The 22062-nt window shown below is 50.5% G+C and overlaps 1 protein-coding gene across 13 annotated transcripts in view; it reads right to left on the reverse strand.

The window, feature by feature from the left end:
* Positions 1 to 22062, reverse strand: part of Lrrfip1 (LRR binding FLII interacting protein 1) — a 132143-nt gene that overhangs the window by 55140 nt on the left and 54941 nt on the right. For 9 of the 13 annotated variants that reach the window (XM_052193648.1, XM_052193652.1, XM_052193649.1 and 6 more), the window contains exon 2: positions 5105 to 5191. In XM_052193648.1, coding sequence (XP_052049608.1) covers positions 5105 to 5191 — 87 coding nt within the window. Of the gene's footprint in view, positions 1 to 5104; positions 5192 to 19879; positions 20202 to 22062 lie in introns of those variants that run through there. The other 4 variants (XM_052193651.1, XM_052193650.1, XM_052193645.1 and 1 more) reach the window with 4 other exon arrangements.

A 22062-nucleotide genomic window follows, 5' to 3' on the forward strand; every position in this document is an offset into this window, starting at 1 on the left:
TGTCAATTTACACTGGTATCTTAAAGTCATCTAGGAAAAAAAAACTTTTATTTTTTAATATACAATTTTAAAAAGCTTCTTCCAGTTCTAAAAATGTGGTTTGTGTTAGAACTTTTTTCTCCGTTGGAGACAACTTTCCAGTTCCTTGAGGCCCACGGATGGAGGGATGTGTCCCATGCATGGCTGCTTCCTCGTGTCGGGAGAGACTGGTTCGTCTGACGGGGCACAGGGGTGGAGGTGAACACGCAAGCGGGTGCTCAGTGCACAGCACTGTTCTGCAGGTGGCAAGGCCGAGGCAAGGGAAAAGCAGCACATGCGCATTAGAAACAAAGGACAAGGCCTACCTTTTGGACTTGATAGATCTATAGGACAGGACGAAAGAGACAGGGCGAGAAATAGAAAATTCAGTTAAAACTGCGGGAACATGAGAACGGTTCCATGACAACCAGAGATATGAACAAATGCTGTACTATACAGAAAAACAAAGATTATGGATTAAATATAAAGAGAATATGCATTAAGGTCCGTGCCTTCGCTCGTTTGTTTAAACGATGACAGCCGATGGTCGCTCGATCCCCAGCAGCGCCTGCAGAACCCACTGTTACCTATCACAGATGCATAGCCTATTGCCACAGCAGGGAACAGGAATTAAAGACATCTTTTCAGACTTTAAAAGCGATAGGGACACAGAGGGAAGGTAGCTCCCGAGGGAGTGGGAGGGGAACCAAAAAGAGGAAATAGCAGGGGTTTCTGATCAAAATATATCATATATACATGTACACAATCATCAAAGAATAAACAGGAAGTTATCTCTAAAAAGAAAACTGCCGCCGGGCGGTGGTGGCGCACGCCTGTAAACCCAGCACTCTGGGAGGCAGAGGCAGGCGGATTTCTGAGTTCGAGGCCAGCCTGGTCTATAGAGTGAGTTCCCGGACAGCCAGGGCTACACAGAGAAACCCTGTCTCAAAAAAACCAAAAATCCAAAAAAAAAAAAAAGAAAAAAAAAAAAGAAAACTGCCTTTCACACTAATATTTAACCAGAAAGCATCAAATTTTAAGTGGGAACTGGAGTGGTCAGATTCAGAAGGGACTGATAGAGAGGCTTAGCGTCCCAGTCCATGCAGATTTATAAGAAACACTGCAGCCTTGAGCCTGGGATGAAAGACAAGATGGGCTCCCTCCCCCCAGTGCTTTGCTTTTGGAACCGTCTTTTAATTCCAGTCTCCACTAAAACAGGGATCCTTGCATTCATTCGACAAACCGTGGTGGGTCATGTCTGACCTTGTTAAGGGCCCACAGGAAACCTGGCATTTGATTTACATGGGAGAGCACAGGTAAATACAGTTAACATTCAACTATAAGAAATGCGGCATCTCCAACCGAAAGGACTCTCCAGTCAATGGCATTGAGGCACGCGTCTTTCTATCAGTCCTAGCTCCCGGTCAATTCAGTCCAAGGAACCCTACGATTTCCCTCCATGCTGTTCCTATCTCTGGTGAGATCCACTCAACCAGCCCTGAAGCACAGCTTGAGGATCCTGCTGCATTGGCTCCTGGCATCTGTGTGGCTGACGGTCCTTACCAAGAACACCTAGAATACCCTGGGTCTGAAGACAGCTCATTGACCTAAGACCTGGTGGCAGACCTGCACCCCAGCACGCGTGCCTCCCCCATATTTGCTCTCTGCATGCTCTGCAAGCTCTCCTGGGGGACCCCAACTTGGGCACAGGCTTGAGACATCCTCAGCTCGTCCAGACTGCCTTAGCTCTAACCCCTTCCTCTAGGAAAGCGATTCCTACTCAGCAGCAGTGGGGGTGGGGTGGGGGAAAGCGAGGATCATGTTTCCAAGTTTTATAACAAAATACCAACTCCGCTGGCTAAACGCTGGCCATCCAAAGCATATTCATTTCTCCTTAATCAACAACTTAAAATGCCAGTGCCCTGGGCTATCAGATGGAATGAGCTCCAGTTGGCTATGATGCTGCTAATAATAGCCAGGATTGAGAAGACAGGCAGAGCTGTCTGCGAGGGGCTGTAGTGTTGGGCTGGAAGCTTGGGTGTTAGCTGCTCTCTCTCGCTCTTCCCTATAGACTCCCAGAATTAGCAGAGCAGCAAAACACCCCGGTAATTTTGGCAGATTGCTATTGCTGGGTCTGGGGCTCAGTGTAGAATATCTAGCATATATGAGGTGCCAACACCTATGCACACACATGTGTGAGATCATACATGTGTACCTCCTGCATGAGGCTGATTCAGGACAGCTAGATGGACAGCTATTGCTTCTCTGCCTGTGCAGTACCTGCTGATGGGTGTGGACTCTGTGTCTGGTAAATTCTGCCTCAAATGCAGCATGAGAAGACATTTGGCACTCAAGGCCAAACGTCCTTCTGCTCAAATGAAAAGTGTAAGGACTCACTAATTTCCTCCTGGTGGTGGGTGCTGCCACACTCACAGCTAACTGCCCAGGGATTTGTCCAAGCTTTTTAAAATATAATCAGGCACATATGCCAATCAACGCTATTCATCAGTAAGAATGAATACAGTTGAAAGTATCACTTAGTAGATGTGTGTACATGTAGTACACACCTTACCTTGACCTCTGTGGGAATTTTACATCCTGGTGAAAGTCACTCAGGACACCATGTTCACTAACAGGTATGAACATGATGTGGGGCCAGCTCACAGCCTCACCAGTCACGGCCCTGAGTCTTTGGTTTGTGTCTAGTAAGAGCTGAAACAGACAGCTGTGAGCCACATCAACGCATAGGAAGGACAGTGAGACACGAAGTGCAGCTGATCCCCAGAAGTAGGAGAGCAGCCTGGGAATTGTGGCGGCTCACTAGGGCTGGGGCTCGGTATGGAATACCTAGCGTATATGAGGTCCTGGGGTCAATTCCCATCACTGCCAAAGGAGAAAGAGAAAGATCAAAGGTCTGTGGGAGAACCAGGGTGAGGGGATAGTGGAGGATCTTAGGGAAGGGTATAGCAACCTTGGGGGGGGGGGGAGGACTCCGCCAGCTCAGAGGTGCGTGACAGTGGCTACAAAGCAGTAGGGTCTTTTCCTGTTGTCCATTTGTGGCTCCAGATATTTGTCTCTGGTGAGCTTCCTGAAGATGCTTCCCAGTGGGAGCAGCCTGACAGGTGTTTACTGGGTCCTGAATTCCCTTCGACCTGACACTTGGCCAAGAGATTCAGGGAGGGAGGCACTTCAGTTAACCAGAGGACTGGGGGAGGGAGGCACTTCAGTTAACCAGAGGACTGGGGGAGGGAGGCACTTCAGTTAACCAGAGGACTCAGGGAGGGAGGCACTTCAGTTAACCAGAGGACTGGGGGAGGGAGGCACTTCAGTTAACCAGAGGACTGGGGGAGGGAGGCACTTCAGTTAACCAGAGGGCCTGTTAACCACAGTTCATCTTGGAAAAGCCCAAATAACTAATACAAAACCCAGGACCACTTATTTTCAGATTTCAAAACAGATAAACCTGCTCAGAAGAGAGACAGATGCTGGGAAGCACCGACCCCATACTTCTCCCAGACAACTAATAGAAAAAAAGTTATAAAAACACACACAAAGCCAGGTGGTGGTGGTGGTGGTGGTGGTGGTGGTGGTGGCACATGCCTTTAATCCCAGTATTCGGGAGGCAGAGGCAGGTGGATCTCTTATGACTTCAAGGTCAGCCTGGTCTAAAGAGGGAGACCCAGAGGGAGTCCCAGGACAGCCAAGGCTACTGAGAGACCTTGTCTCAACAAACAAAAACCACAGAAAGGTACCAACTTCTAAATGTAAAATCACAAAGATTAAAACACATTACACATTACACTTTTTAAATTTTTTCATTTGTATTTTCAATGGGAAAGAAAAGTAGGAGTCACTTTCCAATACTAGTTTACTTTTCTGCCCATAGCTTAGCATAAAGGAGATACTTGACAAACCTATCTACAGGTCACTTTGTGATCACCACAGGATAGGGATGAGGTCCCCTCACTGTGGTGACTGCTGTGACTACCTTCCTCCACACTGGGGCTCTCGTACCCCCTTTAGGCTGTTGCTCCCAGCACTCTACGGTTACCCACGCGCTCCCCTCGGAAGTTTCCTTCCCCAGATCAAGTCTGGCCACATCCCCTCTTCTGTTGGTATATTTCCTCCTGGGGTGGCAAAGTCCCTCCGCAGGCAGAGGGGTGGTGAATATCACAAGCTGTCGCTCAGCCACCCCTACAGTACACGTGACAGGTTTGGGCGTTGCTGGTCTGGTGGAGGAACCTGCTGGTCTGAAGAGAAATAAGAACCCCGAGCTTCCATCTGCAGTTGCACAAATGATGAACATCAGCGGAGCTGCACTAACAGAACCAGAACCTGTGTGTGAAGGACCGCTCCGGCAGCTCGTTTCAGATCTTCTTCGTGGTCCAGCTCTGCAGCATGTGGCTGGGGCAAATCCTCCCCGCAAGGGATCATTTACCGGTTACAGGAAAGGTTGTGAAGAAACCAGAACCCTAACGTACTGACAGAGCCCACATGCCAGCTGTTGGAAAGAAATTCTGACTCAAGGTTTTAAAAACCAACAGTAGACAGGATGAAGGGGTGTGGGTGCTGGTGACTACCCTGGTCCCCCAAAACACATTTATTTGTTCCTCTGACTACTTATTCCAAAGTTTACACTAACCACTGATAAATATGATATAAGCCTCAAGGAAAACATTTTTTTTAAAGGAAAGATGTTGACCAATTAAATTAAAAGAAAATCATTTTGCTCTTTTCTGGTTCTGAGAGGATCCAGACCTCACTCCTCACAGTTAGAGGCCCAAACCCAGTCCTCTCCAGCTCTTCTCAGCTAGAAAGTCATCCTAGGAACTATGACTAGAGCATCTCTCAGGCTCCGTTAGGCCACCATTAGGCAATGTACACTTGGGCTAACCTGGGACAGATGCCCAGCATCCATGCTATGTGCACTCCAGGGCTAACCTGGAACAAGAACTACAGAAACACACACATTCGAAGCAGGATCAATGCTAAGGTAACGGTGACAAGAGCAGGTACGCCATTATTGTTGTCGTCGTCACAGTCCTGACAGAGAAGAGCCAACCTTGGAACGCGCAGCCCCCATTACCTCTTTCTGCTGCCGTTCCAGCTCCTTCATCCGGATCTCTCGAGCCTCGGCGCGGGCTGCACGCTTCGCTGCGAGCCTGGCCTCCGCCTGAAACAAACCCAGAAACCTTATTAGAGAACAGACCAGGCAACTTCCGGGTACATAGTTAATGACAGCGTAGAGAGAAAATCTCGTTTAGGGCTTAACAAGCACAGCGTGTGATTCACAGATGCGCTGGAGAGGCCGGGTTGTCAGGAGTAGGAAGAGGAGCAGCTGTGGACCTGGGAGCTCCGCCTTTATCTAGTTTCAATTAGCTGGGTGGGGTCCGCTAAAGTCCAAAAACCTTACATGGGAGATCTCAGAAATAAACGAATCCTGTGTTTTTTAAACATGTGCGATGCTGAGGTGCGTGATCAAATCCGGCACCATTTTGTCCTGCCTCGCTTTTGTCCAGAGTTTCCACATCTTCTGTACTATCTGCCTGTCAGTTACCACCAGCTCTGCGCCAGCACCAGCCAGCACCTGTATTGAGGTTGCCTGCCCGCATTTGACTTAGCAATGGCCCCCAAGCATAGGGAGTGGTGATTCTGACAGTTTCCATATGCCAAAGAAGAGGCTAGAAGTACTTCCCTTTAATAAAGAGGTGAAAGTTCCTGACACAAAATGGAAAGGAAAATCATATGCTAAGATTGCCACTGTCTTACAGTGCCCGGCTTAGAACTAAAGTTACGTCATAGGCACATACGTCTAGGAGAAACACAGCCCAGCAGAGTCTGGTATCATCTGCTGTCCCCTAAGGACAGGAGGATGAGCACTGAGCCCTAACGCCAGGTGGCCGCTGTTCTAAGTGTCATGTTGTATGACACACTCCTCAGCACTGTCCAATGTCAGAGTCAGGGGTTCCTGCAGGGCCCCAGTCTGGCAGCCTCATAGACAGATCTACTCTGGGAGACTCCTGCCAGTCCCTCTTGGCCCACCCTGTGACTTCCCTCCCCTCCCCCATCCCCCCACCCCCACACTGTAAGAAGCTCAGGTTCTCCCAAGCGCACAGTGGAGCCCCCAGCCCTCAGAACACACCTGACTTGGCCAACGAAGGGGTCATAGATGGCATTTTGACCCTGTTGCAAGTCTATAGACTATGCGACTGTTCTTATGTCATTCAACCCAGCATCGAAGGGAAGTACAAGGCAGAATGTTCCAGAATTCAGGTATTCTCTGATAGCAAGTCTTCTTGGCAGGTAAGCTCCCTTGATATGCAGTCAATAATTCTTCTACCTACAACTCTGGAGTTTTGCAATGTCTCACTGATCCCTAGGTCATTTTAAAACAGTGCTCCCTGGGCAGTCCTCAACTGACTGGTGGGGCTGGCGAGTAAGGAGCAGGAACCTAAGCGTGCCTGGCTTTCTCAGAGACACGCTCCCACAGGAGATAGGTACCGAGAGCTGACCCGCATACCCTGGCTATATATATATGCACATCAGAAGTGAACTGGTCCTTCCTTCTCTCTTTTATTTTTTCATTGTTGATTCTTTTAAAAGACAAGGTCTTGCTATCTCCATAGCCCAAGCCAACCTGAAATTTACCATCCTCCTGCCTCAGCCCTCCCAGCCCCTGGCATCCTGGGATTTCAGGAGCTCGCAATCATGCCTATCCTGATCTCTTTCAGTTCTAATCTAAGTTGAATTCTAATCTAAATTGAGTCACAGGGGATTTCTTTCTGACTTCCAAGGAATTGGCTTCATAGCAGACTTTGTTTGTGTGGCCCTTATCAGTCCAAGCCCACATCTTTCAAATCAAAGGGCAATCAACATTGTAAGCTGGGGCTGGGGCTGGGGCTGGGGCTGGGACACAGTGGTGGGGTGCTGCCTCGTCATGGCTGAATCAAAACTCTGGCACTTGGTGTCATTTTAAAGATTCTACACCAGTTACATGTCCTAAGTGAGTACTTGAGGTCTGTAAGAAGAACCAAGGGCTGTGTGTGTGTGTGTGTGTGTGTGTGTAGAAAGCTCCTTAGATTTAAGACCTACCCTTGGGTGAAAAAGTGCATGGTCCTGGGCCTGTTAGTTCCTTTCTATGAGGGCAGAGATTAGGGAAGAGTTTTGACAGCAGTATTAGTCCATCAGTTTGGACAAGGAGGAACAAGGAAGGATTTGTGGAAAAGACCAGAAGGACAGGAGGGGGCAGAGGGAGAGAGGATTTAGTTGTCAGAATTCTAGAAAGGCCTACAAGTTCTAGGAGGGTCACCAGGACTATGCTGACTGGTACAGATGTTCTCTATGTAGGTACCTGTTACCCTTGAGTGTGTGCGGGCAGAGTTGTGAACATGCTGAGGTCACTCCTGTCCCTATATAACATTATATGGCAGGGAGAACTGTATAAGTTAAGGGCTTTCATCCGATGACCTTGAGTTGAGCGAAAAGAGCATGACTGGTGGGCTCAGGTGAGGCCTCTAAGAGAAGATCAGAGCAAGCCGTTTGCTGGCCTTGCGGAAACTGAATGCCATGGAAAAGAGGCTCCTGAGGGGATCTGAGGGCTGTGAGTAGCCCTCAGGGGACAGCCAGCAGGAACAGGGACCACTGTCCTATAACCTCCAAGAGAGTGAAGGGTCTGGAAGCACAAATGAGCTCAGAAGAGGATCCTAAGGTCCAATAGGACCCAGCTTGGCTAGCTGTTAATGGTACATAGCCCGTTAGACCCAGAGCATACACAGCAAGGTGAGCCCCACATTCCTGACCCTAGAGCCAGGAAGTCAGAGGAGCGCTACTAAAAGCCACGAGTCTCTGGGTTTTCATACCAACAGGTGCCCTTGCTTCTGAGGTGGCATTGGCCCTTGCTGACCTCCTTTGAGCTGGGGAGGTTGGGTACCTCATACACATCCTGTGCCAGGATACCTGGCCAGCTAGCCCCTCATCCCATCTTGGCACTGGGCCAAAGTCCCTAAATAAGGTGTACAGGCCACGAGAACCTCCCCCTGGGACACAATTCTCATTGTAGTACACTTTGGCCAACATGCACCCTGTCCTTGAGGGCAGCGGTATTATACCGTAAAGCCACCAGCCCTGCCTTGAGGAGACTAGATATGGCTGGCAAAGGCGCCACACGAAGGAAGCCTGTTAGGTGCCAGCTACTCCTGATATCAGGATTTAGAAGATTAGCCTGTAATTCAATACATCTCCAGGTCCTTGTAAACGCCTCCACTTTCGGCACCCACATCTCTTACGGTGCTCGCATGACTTGTAGGGAGACAGAGCCTCACACAGTACAGGAGGTGAAGGCAGTCATCTTGTTTCCTGGAGCCTGCCCAACCAAACACCAGCAGACAGAGGAGCCAAACACGGACACCAATCCAAACCCTCGACATGTGACTGGGCATGTCTTCATGAGACAAACCCTACCTACACTCGGTGCAGCTCACACTAGCTTTGAAGCCAACAAGAATCAGCCAGCGCCTCAACAACACACTTCTTCCTCTTCAGATACACTGCCAAGAAGGGCAACGTGCAAACAGAAGCTGAAGGATGACGGTCATGAATATGGTCCCTATTGAGTCACTAGGGAAGGCTGGATGTGACCCAGTTGTGAAATGAACCGAAGTACAAAGCAGCCAAGGTCCACTGTGTGACACCCGGCCTCCAGGGTCATTCTCCTGTGCACAGTGCAAAGCCCTGGGCTGTCCTCAGTGCGCCCACTGTCCAGGTGGCTCTCAAGATCATCAACTGCCTTGGGCAGGTGCTTCGCAGGTATAGCACAAAGCTTTCCTGGACAGATGCTTTGCCAGAATACAAAACCATAGCACGAGGTCACAGACAGGTTTAAAACTTTCCAAGCACAATCTTCCACTTGTTGCCTGTAGCCTGTAGGGGGATTAGGGGCAGTTACCTGAGGAGCACTGCAGGGACCCGCTGCCTGGCCTCCAGAGGCCCAGACCACAGGGGCTGCACAAGCCCCTTGCATGCTGGTGCTTTCCCAATGACAAGAGGAACCTAGTCATGTGGGAGGACACGTATGCCTCAGGATGTGAGACCCTTCCTTTTCAAGATGTAGGAAGGTAGAAAAGGAAGGAGGGGGTGGTGGCGAGGAAGGAACCAAATCCCAGAGCTGTATTCACTGGTTTCTGGAAAGTGCATATGGTTTTTGGTTGCTCTAGAAACTGTTCAGATATAAACCCATCATGGCTCTTCATCTTGGTTCATGGGCAGGGCAGAGGTAGGAGGTGGCAGGCCCTGTGACAAGTCACAGGCTAGCTAAGCTTCTTGGGAACTCCCAAAACTACTGGTTCAGAATGTGAGTTTCCTCTTCCTCCCTATGGGCCTGTGGCGGGCACTCCCCTAGCAGCTGTGGGTCCAGGTCTGGGATCCTATAAACAGCTTTTATAGGCTGGGCTTTTAAACTGAGGCACTCCCGAGGGTGGGGACAGCCAGAAAGGTCCCAGAGATCACCAAAGCTGCCTAGACAATTCCACAAAGCTGGTCTGACTCCAGACTCCTCTTGACACCTCATAAACCAGATTCAAATCCAAGGGCACGCCTACCTGGGTGAGACAGATAACCCAAGAACACATCCACCCTGGTGACACACACAATCCAGGGACACACCCATCATGGAAGAGACACACACATCCAGGGACACATGCACCCTGGGTAAGAAGGATGGCAGAGAGAGCCTCAGAGAAGCAGGCATCTGACCCAGGGCTCAGGTCTTCCACTTACCGCCCCTACTGCCCCCAATGCCAGCCCTGCGGCTTGCTGCAGGGTCCCTCGGCCAAACGTCCCATTCACTGGCTAACTGAAGAAAATCATTTCCCCTTAAATGGCATTTGTGGGCTATATAGTTAAATATATGACAGTCCCAAGACCAGGCTGGCAGAGGCTTCAGAGAACTGTTTGAGAAGTTAGTGGAATGAATGTCTTGACTATCAGGAAAGTATGCACTGTGGGTGTCACTGAGCAATCTCCCTGGCCCACACAAGTTTTCCTGAGACGCCTGACTGGAACTCCTCTGGCCAGGAAAGACTAGTGTGCTCAGCTCAGGTAGGTCTGCTGGAGGTCCACCCCTCCCCCTCAGGGAGTCCTCTACATCCAGGCTCAGCTCATGCCAGTCCAGGGCCTTGAGGACTTTCCTCAGACTCACACCTAATAGGAAAAACAAGCATGCTAGGCCCTCTCCCCCTCTGGACATGGTACCGACACCACCAGGGGTCCTACAGAGGCAAGTATCACAGCTCTGGGGAAGTTCTTGAGAAAGGGAATTGAGACAGTTTTGGTCTCAGGTCGCTTCCTCCACCAGACTGAGGAAGCCTTAGGGCCTGCAGCTCCCGCCCCTCTGCCCCTCCTATACGGGCAGACTCCCTGCACATGGCCCACAGGCAGCTCAGTCCTGTAGCAGACCTGGTGACAGGATGCAACATTCTCCTCTTAAGTTTCAAGAACTCCTGGGGTGGGGGTGGGGGGCTTGATAGAGAGAACTCTGGGTCCCGGATAGGTGAGGGGCCCCAGGGACACCGGCACCTCCTTGGTCTGTCTCCCATGGAAGTGATGCCCCATGGGTCGATTTAGATGCAAAGATGCCACCACTGGGAGGAAATGTCCAGGCTATGGACACATGCATTGAGACCTCCAGGCTTTAGAGCTGAATAGAATCGATAGCATTTTTATCTGGGCACATTGCATCACGACATTAACCATAATCTATGGCCACTTCTAAGGATGCAGCAAAAGTTCACTCGTGTGAGCACCATGGGAATACTAAGGAGCTGAAGCCCAAAATGGCACCCCCCAAATCGCTGGCTTGGTTTAGAAACAAGACGGGTCCTGCCGAACAAAAGTCTTCCCTGGGAGCTTGGAAACCCTGGTGTGTGCCCACCCACTCCCACATTAGCATAGCTGACAAATCTGTGGTGGTTTCCAGACCCGGGTGGAGGTTACAGAGTGACAGAATCCCTTTCCTGAGTTGCCTTGGTTACAGGAAGCAGCAGCAGCTACTGACTTTTGTTTCTAAGGAAACCCCCACAGCTTATATTCCGCAGACTCTAAAAACAGTCTGCCTTTGAATGCAGCCAAGTGAGAGCCTGGTGGAACAGGAATGGGCAGGCATTAGCTGGGCACCTCTGCAATAGTGGCCAAGGCCGGCCTCTTCCATGAACTGACCACCCATGTCCCTGAGCCAAAACCTGCCTCCCCCACGAGGGCCCGCCCCAGGAGCAAGAGAGCTTGCTCTTTATGACTGTAACTGTGAGAACACAAATCACTATTGTTTGATATAGAGTATCTCCCTGAGCCTGGAGCTCACTGGCTTGACCAGACTAGATGGCCAGCAAGCCCCAGGGAGTCCTCGTGATTGAGCTATAAAGCACTTGGCCACATCTCAGAGCACAGCTTTCTGATGGCCCTCAGGTATAGGAGCCTATCTGCCCTCCAGGGACTTCTAGCTCAGGTCACAAGATCAATAGGGCCCCAGCTGGTTCCTCAACGCACTGTAAGGATGCAGGGCATAGAGCCGAGGGCCAAAGCTCAACTGTAGAATGTCTTTAAAAACACTATCAAAAAATCACTAAGGTGAATTACAGGCTCTAAAATTATCCTTTAATGAAAAATCAGTTACTTTAGCTCCTAGCGAGACCCACAGGCTCCAAGGAGATATTATACTGTTCTGTGTTTGAGGAACCCATTACACAGCCCCAGAGGTGCCCACGGCTGAGTCAAACATTCTCATGGGAGTCGAGTTCATGGGAGTTCCTGGGTAGAGGAAAGAGTGTCTGCAGTCCTGGCCTGGAGCGTGAGTTCTACCACAGTTCTGGGACAAAGCCTGGTAATTCATTTGCAAACATGTTCTTTACTTCAGCAGTAAGAACCAGGAGACTTGAGGACTGGGATGCCCCTAACATACATGACATCCTAGGTCATGTCTGCACCAAGGGGATTGAAGGCAATGCACATCACAGTGGCAACAGCAAAGCCATGACTAAGGACTTGCAGGGTCGACCGAAGAGAGCCACTTCCCTGTCATTTAGGGGTTCCCTCCAGGCGGACAATCACCTCTGTCTGTTCCATTCTAGGCTGTTCCCTGAAACCCACTCCTAAGGTTTTCACCAACTGTTGGCACCATTCTTTCAAGAAGAAGCCTGAAAGCTGCAGACCCCCCAGGCACGGAACAGTTTTGAACAACTTGCGGCAGACTACAGTCCACCAAGCAAAAACAGCAGCTGTCTTCTCAAGTAAGCAGCGCCTGATCCAGCTGAGTGTTGACATTCCTTAATGGGGAGGGGGTGGAAAGTCATTGGAGAGCTCCACCACTCCTCCCTGTCATGCTATGCAATTCTGTCCCTAATTGCTCGTGGCCTTGGGAGTCTCAGGGGGTGCTAGAAGACACAGGGACTATACAGGCTAGAGAAGGGTAATCTAAAGGGTCTCCCATCTATGTGGCTTCAGAGAAGCCATCATTCGAGCTGAGTAAGGTCTTTCCAGGGCAGCTGCTTTCTAGTCACCCATATTCCTTCACCCATGATCCATTTACGTGAGCTAAATACATGGTTTGGTTCCCAAGGTTGAACTTCAGTGAAATGGTACTTTGGTTTACTGATGGGACCTTGGGAGGAGGGGGAAGACTTTATTACATCTCCTTAGGCAGGGTATTCTCACAACACAATCTTTCTTATATTTGATCAACATTCCTGGGAACAGCTATGGGAGAAGGCTCATTCTAATTCAATGAACTTGTCAGTCTAGATTGAAGAGGAGAGATGTCACGCGATCTACCAGATAGAGGCTTAAATCGCAGTGATGCGCCCCTGACAGAGACTTGGAGTGCATCTCAGCATTTACCAGGGCCCTGACGTTCAATCCCATAAAGAAGATTCACAACTAACACCTAATATGTCAGCATAACTTAAAAAAAAAATAGCAAAACAGGCTCCTACCAATCTTCCATTCCCACTATTCTCTGTCTTAGTTAGAAAAATAGAATCCAGTCAACATCCTCTCTGTGTGAAAATTACCAGACACAGAAAAGGGTATTAAGCTGGGTGTGGTATCACATGCCTGTAATCCCAGCCAGAAGTGGGCGGAACAGGAAATCGTGTCAACTTCATGAGACCTTGCGTCAAAAAAGGTGTGTGTGTGTGGGGGGGGGGGGTCACCCACACAGAGGAGAAGGGGAGGGGGCATGGGAGAAGGACTGTGTGGGGGAGGGGTGACTGGGAGGGACAGTGAGCGGGATGTAAAGTGACTAAGTAAAAAAAAAAAAAAGTAAGTAAGTAATTAAAAAACAAAACCAAACAAATACAAGGAGTGGGGTACCCTACCGGAGTGAGGAACCCCACAGCTGCTGAGAGAAGCTGATGTGAGTGCTGACAGCAACTGCAGCGGAGGAGGCAACTGGTGCCGGGTTTGCTCCCTGCCAGGCTGGCCTGAAGCGCGCTGTATACCACTGTATATAGTGGTGCCAAGGTCAGCACTAGCTTCAAGCCAGCTGACCAGGGGTCTGAGTGCTCCACCCACCACCTATCGGAAGGGACTCAGCAAGCCCCCAGACTGTCTGAGTCCCCATTTGCTCCTTATCTGTAAACTGGAGATAGCTAACGGTCTACTCCTGTGTAGTAATGGCTGACACCTCACCGGGCTGATTCAGCAGGGGGCCTGGCAAATTTAGCTCCTTTTACAACTTACGAAGTGTCTTCTATGACAGCTACTGACGGAGGGAGAGACGTGAAGGCGGTTCACACCAAGTTCAGCAGTGCGAGAGGCACACAGTGGCCCTGGGGAGGTTACACGATGGGAAGGTGAGCTCTACCACCACCTCACACCCACTTGGCCTTCTTCCTCTCAGCAATTCTCAGTAATTTCTAAGGCTGGATACACTTGTGCATTCCTATGAAGGGCTCTCTCTCTCTCTCTCTCTCTCTCTCTCTCTCTCACACACACACACACACACACACACACTGCACTGCCACGCACGTGGATCAGAACTGATGCAATACAATCCCAGCACTCCGGAAGTGAGACAGTGAGACAGGAGGATCACAACTATGAAGAACGTCAGGCCCACATAGTTCGAACCCGTGTCCTAAAAAGTAAGATAAAATAAAAATGGTGGGTCACCATGATGGCCCCTTGGGTAAAGGTGCTTAGTATGAATGCCTGGTGGTCTGAGGTCAATCCCTAGACCCATGTGAAGGTGAAGACTAAGTTAGCAAAGCTCTCCTCTGGCCTCTGCACATATGGTGTAGCACACATGCTCATTCTTCTCCAATGAAATAATAATCTCTCTCTCTCTCTCTTTCTATCTCTCTCTCTCTCTCTCTCTCTCTCTCTCTCTCACACACACACACACACACACACACATATATACACACTGTTTTTGTTTTTGTTCTTTTCTTTCCTGAGACAGGGTTTCTCTGTGTAGCCCTGGCTGTCCTAGAACTCCTGCAGACCAGGCTGGCCTTGAACTCACAGAGATCTACCTGCTTCTGCCTCCCAAATGCTGGGATTAGAGGTATGATCCACCACCGCCCGGCCAAAAAGTCATAGCGGACTAGACTTTCCCCCACATTAGGCTGGAAGGGTGAGGAGACCATCACAGCCACCTGTAACCACAGCTCAAGGAGATCTGATGTCTTCTGGCACTCACATGCACAAGGCATATACCCAGACACACACATAGTCAGATCATTAAAAAGTAAAAATGCTTTTCAAATACTCTTAAAAACAATAAAAACAACTGCTACTTTGAAAAACATTTCCGTTAGACAAGTAAGGCTTCATTAAAAGTAAACTCTCCTCCCATGACTTAAGGTGAGTTGCTTTCTTTTATGGCGTTTCCGACACAGGGTTTCCCCATGTAGCATTGGTTGTCCTGGATCTCAGCTCTACAGATCAGGCTGACCTTGAATTCACAGAGATCCACCTGCTTCTGCCTCCTGAGCAAAAGCAGGTGACACCACAGCCCAGCTGAGTAACTTCTTTATTATAAAGTAGCCATACTTTAGATTTAAGGGAAATAAACCAACCTGTCCCACCAGGCAAGGTGAGCTGAATTGTTTTTGTGCATTCTCTGCCTTTATTAGCTATTCTGGAATTTGCCCCTGGGGCAAGTGACTATTGCAGTGGCTGGCAATCACCTGGCCATTCTAAATTACTTCTTGGGTATAGTTATACCACGGTTGGCTTTAATCTGAGAGATAGAAGTAAATCCATTTAACTATATAGCTACTATTGCAATAAGTCCAGTAAGTCCATCCTATAAAAGTAAACTAACTTCTTTAAAACACGAGCCAGAACTGCTGGCCTTGGTTAAAAGCATCTGAGCTCTAGGTTAATCCTTTAAATTGAGTGGAATTTTGGGAATTCTGGCCTCTGAGTAACGGGTCAAAAAAGGCTCCAGTGCTGACTCACTGAGCCTGATTTTTCTGGAATAAGCTGTTCCTCGCTGGGCATTACCTTTTGAGGAGCAACTGTGGTACCAAGGCCTGGCTCACTTGCTTCTGCTTGAGAGTAAGTGTCTCACTCTAAGCAGGTTCGATGCCAGTCAGCTGTGCTGAGAAATGGCCACCAGAAATAACTCAGTTTCCTGCTCTCACCGGGGTAGGTGGTGGCTGAACCTCAAGTTTTGTGCCGTTCACAAAGGAGGCTTCCGCTATGTGACCGCTGTCAGACTGAACAGAAACTAACCTAGAGAAAAAGGGAAATTCAGTCTCCATCGTCACCAAAGGATGATACTACTCGTAAAGACATTTGTTTCCATCTTTAGCTCAAGGTTTTTACTGCTGCATTTCCAGGTCTCCTGTACTGAGAGGTTAGGGCTCAGGAGCCTGATAGCTGTGACCTCTGGACTGGGATAAGTCCAGCTCCCAACAATGACGGGGAGCTGACCTGTGCCCTGGCTACTACTGTGGGAGCCGGTGACTGATCTCAGGGCTTTCAGATCTCTGTGCTTCCCCAAACCAGGAAGCCCATGAATTCAGCCTCAAGTACAAATGTCTCAAAGTCAACCTCCATCTGCCCACAATGATGGCTGAGAGGTGCCTCAGAACCCAAAATGACAAGATAGGAAGCAGCGGTGACAGGAAGCAAAAGCTCGACAAAGGAAGAATCTGAGATGTTGTCACCAAATTGTGATCTTCAATCAATCACTCAGGCCAATGAGGCAGCTGAAACCAACTGAGCTGAGGATCTGGGGCTGGGGCCAGTTGGGTAAAGTACTTGTTTGACAAACAAGCAGGAGACAGAGACAGACAGAGACACAGAAAAAGAGAGAGGCACACAAAAAGACAGACAGACAGACAGAGTATGTGAGAGAAACAGAGATAAAGAAATAGAGACAGATACAGAGAGAGACAGAGAGAAACAGAGACAGACACACAGAAAAAGAGAGACACACAGAGACAGATAGACAGAGTGTGTGAAGGAAACAGATAAAGAGACAGAGACAGAGACACAGAGTGAGGGAGAGGGGGAGGGAGGGGAGAGGATAAGGAAGGGAGAGCAGGAGCGAAAACATACTTTGGACAAGAACACAGTAATAAGTCAGGCTAGAAAAATGAGGCAAATGGCCTCAGACCTACAACTCAAAAGGAAAGAAGTATTTTTATCTGAACTACGTGGAGAACCAGTCAGGTTCCAGGACTGTGGACTGTGTGTGGGTACTGGATCCTGTGAGAGGGGCTCAACTGTGACACAATGTCACCTACAAAGTTCATGTCTGCGAGCCCTGTGACTGAGTTATAGTAACTTCATGCTCTGTGTAGGGCTATGTTGACAGCTGCCTGCATTCAGCCATGCATGACTGACAGGACTAACTTCTAGCCCTCTGTCTGCATCCCGGCCCTGGTATGGACCGGCCTGCCCCTTTCAGGGTAAGTGCTCATCAGTGTGTGGAAAGAGACCAGAGATGACCCAACCCGAGTGACTCAAAAGAAGTTACGGAAGTTGAAGAAATGCCACTTTGGGAGAGGAGACATGGCTTCGTGGTGGGGAAAAGCACTGGCTGCCTTTCCCAAGGACCGGATTCAATTCTCAGCACCTACATGGCGCGCCACAAGGGTCTCTAACTTCAGGAGACCTGAAGCCCTCTTCTGGTCTTTACTAGATCAGGAAGGCAAACAGGGCACAGACATCCGTGCAGCTGAAACACCCATACATGTAAGATCAAACCAACCAACAAACGGAATGCCAGTCTCCACTATGGATGCAGACAGAGCCTCTCAGATTTCTCACCCTCAGACCTGCTTGGCACCCCTCAACTCTGCTGTCTCCCCTTCTTTTTTCTTTATGGTGCTGAGGTCTTGAACACAGCGTTTAGGGAAGCACTTCACCTCTGAATTACATTCTCAGCTCCTAGATGTTTGTTTTGAAACAGGCTTTTGCTAGAGAGCCCAGGCCAGCCTTGAACTGGGGTTCCTTCGGAGCAGTCTCTGAGGGCCAGAGTTGCAGGTGTCCAGGCCTGCACCATCACGCCCTGCTCCAATCTTGCCCATTGTCTTAGCCCTAGACTGAGGAGATCACGCTGTCTGTCTGTTTCCTCTCACCCACGTGGTCCTCTCACAACTATTCAATCCAGCCCTTGTGCCCTGGAGACCCTGCTCCTCCGAGCCAGAGACACTTAACTGCAGAACACAAAAGCCATTCTCTGACTGTGGCTGCTGGCCTCCAGCAACATGCTCAACCCAGGGTCTACGGCAGCTGGGTGGCCCCCCTTCTAACGCACCGTCCATTGTCATGCCCTGTACACTTCCTGCCCAACAGGCCGTTAGCCTCATAAACAGGGGCCACACTGTGTTTCTTTTTTCTGTGTCCTTTTGACAAACTTTTGCTACTGTTTTGTAAACCTCTTGAAGATTCATAATTTCCTTCTAGAATCTTCTGGGACGTAAACGCAGTCAAGAATCGAGCGTTGTTAGGCTTTAGACCATCTTTTTTTTTAAGTATTGGGCCTCCATCAAATGCAGAGAAGGTTGCAGAGCAGTGTGTGAAGGTTATATTACATTAAGAGAGAGAGAAAGACTAAAAATAACCTCATCTGGGGCAAGGCAGGGCTCATTGCTAGATGAATTCAGCCACAGCCTTACATGTAAACAGCCATGCACTCTTCAGGGCTCTGGGCTTCCTGGATTCTGGAAATGGTCGCAAGGGATGACTGGGATTGATTAGCCCAACGAGCGCTAGGCTGAACACTGCTCCCAGCCTCTTACTGCTGGGCCGCAGCATCAGGCTCCAAATGTCCAGTAGGGAGGGAGGGGGACCTGTGGTTCGTATCTTGGAGTTGGAAGCAGATTCCCACCTCTTGGGTCCTTCCTCGCTTTCTCATTCCTGTTCTCAGGGTTTGGTGTTTATCCCTCCTTTGCCCAGGACGCAGGCACTGGGTTCCTGTACGCTAGAACCAGGCCAGGGCTGACTTCCTCCTCCTGTTTGCCTTCTATGGTCTGCCTGGGCCTCTGTTCTGAACACCCAGTGTCTCAGGAGTTTTCCCTCCTCCCTGATCCTCCCTTAAGAGGGTTCCAAAGTGGCCCTGCAGGTCCCCTCCCCAGGCCTACAGGTTACAGACTAGCTCCAAAAAGCCTGATTTACTGCCAAAGTTTAAGAGAGGACATAGAATAAACACTTTAAATCAGACAGAAAAAAAAAAAGCCCAATTCTCAGCAAGGAACTGACGTTTTACAAGTCTGTCACTCGAATAAAAGTTGACTTAACCTTCCAAGCACTTGGAGGAAGCTTTCCCAGTCAAAGCAGCCTCACCTGAGTATTCTTCCTTAAAGGCCAACCACAGGATTAACTCCTACCTGGAGAATGAGTGACCGAGACTTACATTTTTATCAAGGTCTCAATAATAAAACGGGAACCTTGGGTCTCCCCCCAACCCCTGCCCTCTCTGGTACTAACTCCATAAAATACACGGTTTCAAAGAGTACAATTTACTTTAAAATATTCCCATTCATTCGTAACCACAGCCATGGTCAAGGTGTGTGTGTGTGGGGGGGGGGGTGTTCCAGGCCTCTAAGCTCAATACTGGAAAGGTTGAGACTTGAGACTTCTGCAATCAAGGCTAGTTTGAGTTACGGGTCCTGTCTAAACTCTCAGCCCCCTAACCACAGCCATAAACTACACAGGGTGTCACAACCAAAAATCCCCCAACTCCCTGGTGTCCAATTTTAAATCATAGTCCTCATCCACTGTCCCTACACAAGTTTGGGAAGTAAAACACGTGTAGCACCTTGCCCAGACACAAGAGGCTGCTGGCACCCACCAAAGTGGAATTGGGGCCCTGGATGCTTGAGGGAGGTGTTCCTGAGGTCAAGAGCCTGTAAACCCTCCAGACCACTCAAGGCCAGGTGGTGCCACTGGATAAAGGACCCAGTTCCCAGGTGCTGTACTCTGTAAAACACCAAACCAGCAGTTTCCTGTGAAACCCTACACCACCCTCGGACCTCAGACCTAGGTTGGGTCCTGGCCAGAGCCAGCCAGCTGGGCAGAGTCTACCTAGAGACCATCACCAGGGGTGGAGGGAGAGACCACTCTCCTTGAGTGTAACATTGGGGCGTTAAATATACCTTTCAGAGCGCCACCTAAGGACACCTTGCTCTCAGTCAACCACCTGATGGTAGGCAGGAGCTGCTCTATATCAGGATTTTCAAGGGGCCCAAGCCCACTTGCCTCTGCTCCAGCAGCACACTGAATCTGAAGGCACCGTTGCCCTTGACCTTAGAGACGTCGAGGGTAGGGTGGGGTGGGATGGGGTTGGGGGTTGGGGTGGGGGCCCAGGCGCGGTTGCTGGCAGGCACAGGTCTGAACCGTGTCTCCCTCTTACCAGTCTTTGCGCTTCAGGACTCAGACAGTCAATTTCCTTGTTTTGCGCGCCCTCTGGGCTGGTCATGTTGCCGAAGTGCAGACCAACTTCCCACCCAAGAGTTCTCTCCGAAGACCCGCTCCCTCGTCCACAGGCAGAGGGCTCTCAGTGAGGCCTCATTCTGGGATCCAGGAAAGCAGTTCAGGCAGAAGCAGAACTTGCAACGATCCTCTGGGCGCACACGAAGCTCAGACGACCAACTCTGAGGTTCCCTAGCTGGGGTGCGGCCGGTGGGGCGGGGCGCAGGTGGCTCCAGGCCGGGGGCGGGGGTGGCAAGAGAGGAGCCCGGGGCATACTCCGCCCCAGCCCCGCCCAGCCTCACCCCCACGCCCCACCCACCCTATGCCCGCCTCTTCTTCCTTCCCAGCCCTTTCCCGCGCTCTTTGGGGGGTGGGGGGGGTACCCCTTCCTCTCTGGTTCCACCCAGCCGGGGTCCGTCTGCTTCCAACTTTTCTTCCTCGCGGCCACATCCTTCCCCTTAGTCCCCTGCTTCACCCACGATGGCACTCTCAGCCCAAGCACTCCTTCCATGAGGTCCGCATGAGTCTGCCTACCCTGGACCCTAGCTCCTCCTTCGTAGCCCCACCCACGCTCCTCCCCTTGCACCGCCTCAGAACCTCCGGACCCGCCTCCCTCCCCAGACCGCTCCTGGCCAGCGGGCTGCAGTGCCATCAATCACCACCCAGTCCCTGCGGCAGACACCGGAAAGGCGGAGGGAAAGACCCTGGGGACCCCACCCATGGCCACGCCCTAGCCGTCCCCCGGCTGAGTCAGCGCGGGAGACCCGCCCAGGCCTCGGGAGGCGCGCCTTCGGTTAGGACACGCGTGGCTTGAGCTGGAACCACATGAGCCTCTGATAGAGCGGCAGCTGAGCCCGCCACTACCGTCTTCCCGGCCGGCGCGGCTTTGGGGGACCACAAAGCTACCATGACCACTCTGGACAGGAACAAGCATCAAGCTGAGGTGACAGCCGCGATCTGATAGGGGGCGGCTAGGAACTAGTGTCCGCGCAGCACGTGCCTTCCACGTCCACTGAGCAGGAGCACCCCTGATTTAAAATTAAAGCCAAGCGGGCAAGCCACCAGAAGGTTCTAGTGTTGTGCTCTGCGCTATGGACAGGAGCACATGGCCTGTGCAACAGACCTGGGTGACCTGTTTTCTCCGCCTAGAAGAGCCTTCTTCAGACTCAAAAGGAAAAACAGCAGGGTCCCCTGACCTGTTTCTCTATTCCGGCGACTCCAGAAAGATAATGGAGAAGCCAGTCACATCTGAGCCGGGCTGACACGCTTTTTTTGGTAACAGCTAACCTGTGTGTGCTGGCCTACGCACGTGTGAACCAGTATTCTGGCACTAGTCTCTGGGCAGTGCTTCGAAGGACTAGGGATGGCCATAGAGTAGACCTAGAGAAAGGCGAGTTCTGAGGGGCGGGAGGACCTGGCCCAAAGGGGTGAAGGGGGCGTGGTTTTGCGAGTATTCTGCAGGCTGAAAGAGAATGGGCTTTGGCGAAGTGTTTCAAATGGGAAAAACTTTCTGGGAAGGAGAGGACTGGATTCCAGCCGCTGGTTTCACCTTAACGTTTTACAAACCAAGCTCAATCACTTAGAAGAGTTTCGGATGACACTGTAACAGCAAAGTCTGTGGCATGTCTGAGGGGTACAAGTAATTTTACCCGGACTAACTTTACAGGTGAGAGTGGAGATCAGTTAATAACACGACCCGAGAGAGTCCCGTTACTGTGTTCTGACCTAGATAGGGAGAGTCTAAGTCCCTGGCCATGTGGAACCCTGGGCCTCCCACACCACTGCAGCCCAGGGGCAGGCTTGGTTTGCTCTCCATGTCCCCAGACAATGCCTGAGATTGGTTGCTAATTTACAGATCATTTCCCCAGGCCCAAGCTGTCCTTTGGCTTCTAGCAAGCTCATAACAAGCTCTCTGTCTGTACCTGGTGTCTAGGAAAGAAAATCACAGTATACTGTCCTAGCTGCCCCTTGAATCTTCCAGCAGGAACCCCCGCCCATTCGTTACTGGGACTGGGCTAAGCCACAGAGGTGAGGCAGAAAAAAGGAAAATCCCCCCCACTCCACCCATCCCCCCAAAAAGCTGCGGCGGCGGTGGGGGTGGGGGGGTGGGGGGTGGGAGGGGAA

This window comes from Apodemus sylvaticus, chromosome 9, assembly GCF_947179515.1.
Source record: "Apodemus sylvaticus chromosome 9, mApoSyl1.1, whole genome shotgun sequence".
Classification (NCBI taxonomy): Eukaryota; Metazoa; Chordata; class Mammalia; order Rodentia; family Muridae; genus Apodemus; species Apodemus sylvaticus.